This window comes from Saccostrea cucullata, unplaced genomic scaffold, assembly GCF_032062105.1.
Source record: "Saccostrea cucullata isolate Sc308-1 unplaced genomic scaffold, CSIRO_AGI_Scuc_v1 ctg2840, whole genome shotgun sequence".
NCBI classification, from domain to species: Eukaryota; Metazoa; Mollusca; class Bivalvia; order Ostreida; family Ostreidae; genus Saccostrea; species Saccostrea cuccullata.
In genome coordinates, this window is record NW_026935101.1 from 1,955 (window position 1) to 8,755 (window position 6,801).

General features: G+C 32.5%; 1 protein-coding gene and 1 long non-coding RNA gene across 2 annotated transcripts; both read left to right on the forward strand.

The window, feature by feature from the left end:
• Window positions 1-1,788: 1,788 nt before the first annotated feature.
• LOC134241878 (uncharacterized) lies at window positions 1,789-5,207 on the forward strand. Its single transcript, XR_009986745.1, has 3 exons — window positions 1,789-1,868; window positions 1,980-2,015; window positions 5,125-5,207. It is a non-coding gene; the product is annotated as an uncharacterized LOC134241878 (long non-coding RNA).
• A 200-nt stretch (window positions 5,208-5,407) lies between these two features.
• Window positions 5,408-5,965, forward strand: LOC134241877 (uncharacterized). Its single transcript, XM_062723895.1, has one exon. It carries the CDS (start codon window positions 5,408-5,410, stop codon window positions 5,963-5,965), a length of 558 nt encoding a protein of 185 aa, XP_062579879.1.
• Window positions 5,966-6,801: the final 836 nt, after the last annotated feature.

Here is a 6,801-nt window from a genome sequence, read left to right on the forward strand (position 1 = left end):
CAAACTCCAAGGTCAAGATCAAATTTGGTGGTACCCAAAGAAAGGTTTTGTCACAATGAATACACGGATGAAATATGAAAGTCATAGCTTCACTTAATCAAAAGTTATGGGTAAGGTTAAAGTTTTTGCGGACAAACAGACAAACAGAGAGACAGACAGACACGAGAAAAAACTCATATACCCCCGAACCTTCGTTTACGGGGACATAAAATATTTTCATGTCATTCACTCGTTACCAGTTTCCGATACCTCGCTGTGCATGCTGTATTGCTATGAGTTCAAATCGGATAATCTTACTATCCAACGCTTAGTTGGTTAGTACCATTTGTCCAGTTATAAAATCCTTGTATCAATAGATATTGGTGTTTTTCCCGGCAGCAATATGTTTCTGATAAATTCCAAGTATATTTTGCTCGTTTTTACAAAACTATTGTTTTTATTGTATTTTAATTTATATAACATCATTTGTAGATAAACTATTTAATCAAATAAACCGTTTATTACAATATTTATAATTATTTCTTGATTAAAACAATGTAGCAAAGGGACGTGATGTTCTAGAAGCTTCCGTCAATATTGAGATCGGTGTTTTTACACTTTTTTCTTTTTTGTTGTTTACCACAACTTATTTCTTTTATATCAATTGAATCGAGTTTTGATTGAATAATTCAGAGATAACATTTTATGAAATAAATAATAGATTGTTTGTTTTCAGTTTCATTAAAATTTGTCAGTAGCTTAGATCCGCCAACCGGAAACGCCACAATACTCACGTTGATGCTATTTCATGACTGTTTTCAGAAAATTGAAGTAGACTTTAATTAATTTTATGTACGATACTTACTATCCGAGTGAAATCTAAATATAGTTTATGGACATCATTTTGTATGTAGTGTAGTATTAGAGGGGTAAGTAAAGACTCTTGTGCACCCATTTCGGAGTTTATTTGCAAAATTTATTAATTCATAAGTATAGATGTTGTTTCACATAAAGATATTATAGGCATTCTCCAAAAACTGATTGACTGAATATAATATAACTCAAACAAATTCCTTGCAAATTAAAAAAAAACCCTCATTTGAATTTATAAAGAAAAATGCTTAATATGAATCTTCCCCAATTTTAACCAAATATCGCTTTTTTCCCAAATGAAAAGGCCCAATCCCTTGTTTTTAAGACCTAAAAAAACCCTGCTATATATTTGTTAGTTTGGTTATTTGAATGTGTGTTCACAAAAAAGTAAACCTGCACATAACATTTAATTGTTGAATGGCTTACATATTTCGTAAGAATATTCCTTATGACAAATTTTTCTTTGGTACCATTCAATTATACCCTGCCTTTAGATTCTGACCTAGATTTGCAAAATCCTTATTAAAAAATCTTCCTTTAGATACCATAAACTTTGATCTGTTGCCTTTGTGTTTGACCGACTTAAAAAAAAACATAAACATTGATCAAAACTTTAGAACAATAATGGCTTGAGCCTTCATTTTTGGCATATGTAATTTTCGTGACAAGACCTTCCTTCAGATACAAAAATTTTTATCTTCTCCCTTAACCTTGAAGATTCACTTACTTAACCAAAACTTTTAAACATGCTGTGCTTCGGCCTTCAAATTTCACAATGTATGTCTTTTTTTGTTGAGAAGATCTTACTTTTGGGTACCAACGTATGTTTTGCATTTGAGAAAGATTAATTTTACTTTTAATTCACCAATTAAACAATCTTGTTTTGCTAGGATTATTTACTGAAAATTCTGGACGGAGTGAAACAGACCAACTTAGTCAATTAAGTAATATGAATACCGATTCTCTAAACGAAGAAGTACATTTTCGAAAAAGGGTCAACAAAACTAAAAAGAAAGGTATTGATACTAATAACTTACACTTATCTGTCATGTATGATTAATTTGGTCGATAAACGTAGAAAATATTGATTATTTGCAATTATTAAAGATTAACTATTTCTTTTGCAGACAGCCAAACAAGTGGAAAAAATGAATTTGGTTCGAGTAAGTTTATGATAAATCGATAACGTGTTGACATAAAAAGCATATTTTTTTTTGTCAATAAGTAAAAAACAACATGCAGGGGTTATCAAAAGGTTTGTGGACTTATGCGATATTAAACTAATTCTGTTACATTCAAAGTTTACATTTAAGTTTAATAAACTTATCTATAACTATATAAAGTTTGAACTTTATATTTAAACTTTTAATGTATCATTACTATGTAGTCGATGATTATGAAATTATAAGGAACATCAAACGCAGACGTTAGAGAAATGTTGAAAATATCAGCCTGATACATGAAAAAGTTACTATATTCTCATTGAATAGAAAAGGTAGAATATGATTAAACGGCGCCGTAGTTGTTAAGTTTCATGATTACTGTCATCGTCATTATCTATCTCCACTCCCTTTGCCTCAAAACACTTATCCTAATAATATTTCTTATAATGAAATAGAAACTTTTCGTTGTTGTTTTTTCACTGTACAATGTCATGGATAGCTGATTTCAACGCATTAATATTTTAAACGGATCTAAATAGGGAAAAAATACTCGTTTGATTATTTCATCAAAATTTACCTGTCGGAGATCAATGTCTACCACACATGATCAACGTTATTTTTTGAGGTGGCAGACTTTAGATGATATATATGTCACAAAAACTGTAGTCTCTTCTTTCAATGAAACTGCTTTGTAATTTTAAAAAAATCCCCTAGATGCATTTTTATTTCTCTGTAGGCCGTTCAAACATTGAGGAGGTTTATGCTTGAGGTAAAACGTTATAAAATGTTGGAAAATGACATCCTCCTCTTTTTTACGTCATTTTAACTACTTGTTATTTGGACACTAAATATAAAATTTAGGAGAAAATTTCTTGGAATCTACGGAACAACTGTATCATATCGAATGGATAAATTAATGATTTTAAATTAATTAATTTCGGATGATATCAAATTAGTTTTTTCTCAGTTGCACTCAGGTAGAAAATGTGTCATATTCGAGGTTGCGCCTCCTTGATTAAATTGTTAACAAACGCAGGTATGTTAAGGAAGCATATAAGTAATTTTTCGGGAAATTCAGACTTTTTAAAGAAAATTTAGTTTGATAATTTACCAAAACCGCTGATAAGCGTAAACTCTTTTTATCTATTGCATAAAGATAAAGAGTGTCTAACGCAACGACGTGCAGCACCACCACGGCATCACGTGACTTCTATTAATAGCGAAATTTTCCTTAATAAAAAAGCGAAAAGAACAAAAATATCCCGGAGTTTAATAATTTCTTTGAGTAAATAATGTAGTTGAAAAACATCTAATTTGTCTAAAAAGTGCTGCTAGAATCCCATTGTCCCGTCAGTAAAATAATTATTCCACACATTCGCACGAAACCTTACCCGATGTTTTGAATTTTTTACCTTTGAACCGAGATTTTTTGTAAAACCATGCTTAACTCGGGATTCTAGCAGCACTTTCCAAGTATTATAGGATGCAAACTTTCCATCTGTACAAATTTTATGTTTTGAAATATACAGCTTATTGTTGTTCTGTTGCATTATTTTTGTCACAAATGACAGAGGAAAGGCCAACCGGGATACGTATATAGCTGACTGTCTTCGATAGAGAATATAATCAATAAATATAGATTAGCATACCTGTTTTATTAACTGAACTCCATATAAATTTCACAAAATATTCACGATATTTGATTTCAAACTCCATTTTACGTATCTTTGTTCATGCTGTCATAGCCAAATTCTCTTTACACGACATGATCAATTCCCGATCAATTACCAAGTTACATGATGTACACATATGACGTCATCGGTGGTGGATTTTAATCAAAATGACAGAATACATCATAACGAAATAAGAACATTTTATCTTTGTTAATGTTTACGCGTATCTACACATTTTCTAGAGTTAAATTCCATTTCTAAATACCAATATTACAAAAAACTTGAGTTCTAAAATTGACGTCATCTCGCCTACTATGACGTCATAATGTAGCACTGATTTAGTCAAGGTAGAATATTTTGTATGCTTCCTTATTCCCCCTGCGAAGTGAACAATGTGTAGAATAATAAAAAAACTAACGATTTGTTGATTATTCTACACATAGAAAAGACAATGCTTATTCGAAGTAAAAAACAAGAATCCCATGGGTCACATCGCTTACCTGAGTAACTTGGGTGATGCAGTTCTTTATCAGATTTTCCCTCTTTTTATACCTTTTGTGGTCCCCTACCCCCTACCCTGTCACGATTTTAATACTTTATAATATACACAACCCTAAAATGCTTCCTTTTAAGTTTCAGCTCTCCTAACCAAGTGGTTCTAGAGAAGATTTTTAAATTTTTTCCATATATTTCTTTGTTAAACTTGGATTTCATATCGTGGCCCAACCCTACCCCTGGGCGTCATGATTCTAACAATTCAGAATTTTCACTACATGTAACTAAGGATGCTCCCAAATAAGATTGAGTTTTCCTGGCCCATTGGTTCTTGAGAAGACGATTTTTTAATGACCCCATTTATTGTAAGAGAAACTGGCCCTTTATTTTTACAATTTAAACCCCCCTTACCAAAAGGATTCTTTGTACCAAATTTGGTTAAAATTGGCCCAGTGATTTTTTAGAAGAAGTCGAAAGTGTAAGAAGTTTACAGACTGACGGACAGACAAACGGACGATAGACAAAATGTAATTAGAAAATTTCACTTGAGCCTTCGGATCAGGTGAGCTTAAAATCATTCATGTACCTCAAGCTGATTTCATTTCATGGCACTAGTCTACAAACCTTTTGTACCCTTCGTACATTTTATAACTTCTACCACCTTGATTCAATATACATACTTATGAGAATGCCCAGTACAATTAGAATTCAAGAAATCAATATGCAACGCTAAAAGTTTGATAACGAAGAATATATTGCGTTTGCTATGGTGTAGAATCACATTGTGAACCCTTTGACCTCTATAAGCCCAATTATTTATAAGGTTAATGAAGTTGATCTGACTAATGTAAATTATATGAATCTTCACATGGACCATCAGTGGAAAAATACACTATCAATAAATCGCCATTCACATTTTGTTTCATATATTTTATTCCTAGATGCACGAGAGGAAGGAGCGCAAGAATATATACAACTATTTCCGAAACAAAACTCTGCTATAACTCTAACTGATACTTACAGCATCAACCATATTGCATGTATTTCGGGTGAAATAGCTTGGTTAAGTAACAGAAAAAGGTAATGAAAATTAATTTAAAGGGTCGTATACTAGACACTTACATCATTGATGACACCAGGGCAAGCGCATCCCACACCGTTGACGTAAATGGAGATCTTTTTTTTATAAAAGACAATGATATACACCGCGTTTCTTCAGATGGAATGACGAAAACTTTTCTGACACCAGCATGGAATGTGCTGAGTATTTATTCTTCCCATATAAGTGATGACTTAATTCTTGGAACTTATATTATCGATGAAAACCACTTTAAAGCAAAGTTGTTGAAATACAGTAAAAATAGAGAACTTCTACAATCTATACAGTACCACCAAGGAAAAAGTTTATACTCATTTCCCTTATTCATATCAGAAAATACAAATAGAGATATTTGCACAACGGATATAGAGAAGTGTGTTGTTACTGTTGTAGATGGTTCAGGAGTGTTTCGATTTCGTTATTACGGTCATTCCACAGAAAAGGGATTCTTTCCTACAGGAATTTGCAATAATATCTATGGGCAAATTATTGTTTGCAATCGTCACTACGCCAATCCCAGTGTTCATCTTCTTAGCAGTAATGGAGATATTGCATTAATTATCTTAACAAAAAATGCAAATGGAATCAATGATCCATATGGGGTATATGCAGACGACGAAGGGAATCTTTACCTGGGACAACATGGTAGTAATACTGTTATGGTGTATAGATACCTTCAGTAACTTTCCTCTTTTTTGGTCATATGCAGCCGAATTGTAAGTGCACCACCTTTTGATTGGATTCTAGGACAACACAAATTTTATCGTTCAAGAACTTTGGGCCGTTATGCAAGACCACAATTAGTCATTATTTAAGCACCCCAGATAGTACAGACGTCAATGTAATCAAGTTATCAAACCCTGAACAGAGGAATTCGATGGAAACGTAGGAAAAAAAGATATATATACTGAAAGGAAAAAGAAACGCAGGGTAGCATAATTGTCGATAAAAATTTGACTACATGACCGAAAATTACGAAAATTGGTCAGATGGGAAATTTAGTTACTGTGCATCAAAATCAGTATTCAGAATTACTCAACAGTAAAATTTATGACGTCACGTAGGGAAAATGTTAAAAAGACCCAAAAAGTTGGCAATTTGATAATGTCGTGTTTTTGTCCACAAATCTTGTTGCATTATTTGATGCATACATGTATTAGGTATGCACATCGTTTTTAATATTAAGAGACGTCATGAATTTATTGCAATCTTGGCACAGTTAACGGAAGTTTAATAGGGTCTTGTTTTCGAATTGCCTAATTAATGAAGAACGCAACAACAGTTTACTACGCAGTCTCGTGTAAATTTACTCCCATAAAACTTTTTTAGCCGTTGTCAGAGAGGATCTGGAATGGATTTAAATCAACCGTGACAATGACGTTAACGCGAAACAGAGCCATGTTACTTGCGGGTTATTCGTACTGCCATCTCATACATCGCCACATTACTACCACAAAAACAGCCATTTATAAGTGTACACAATTATAATCATTACACTCATACGAAATTTGAAAGGAAA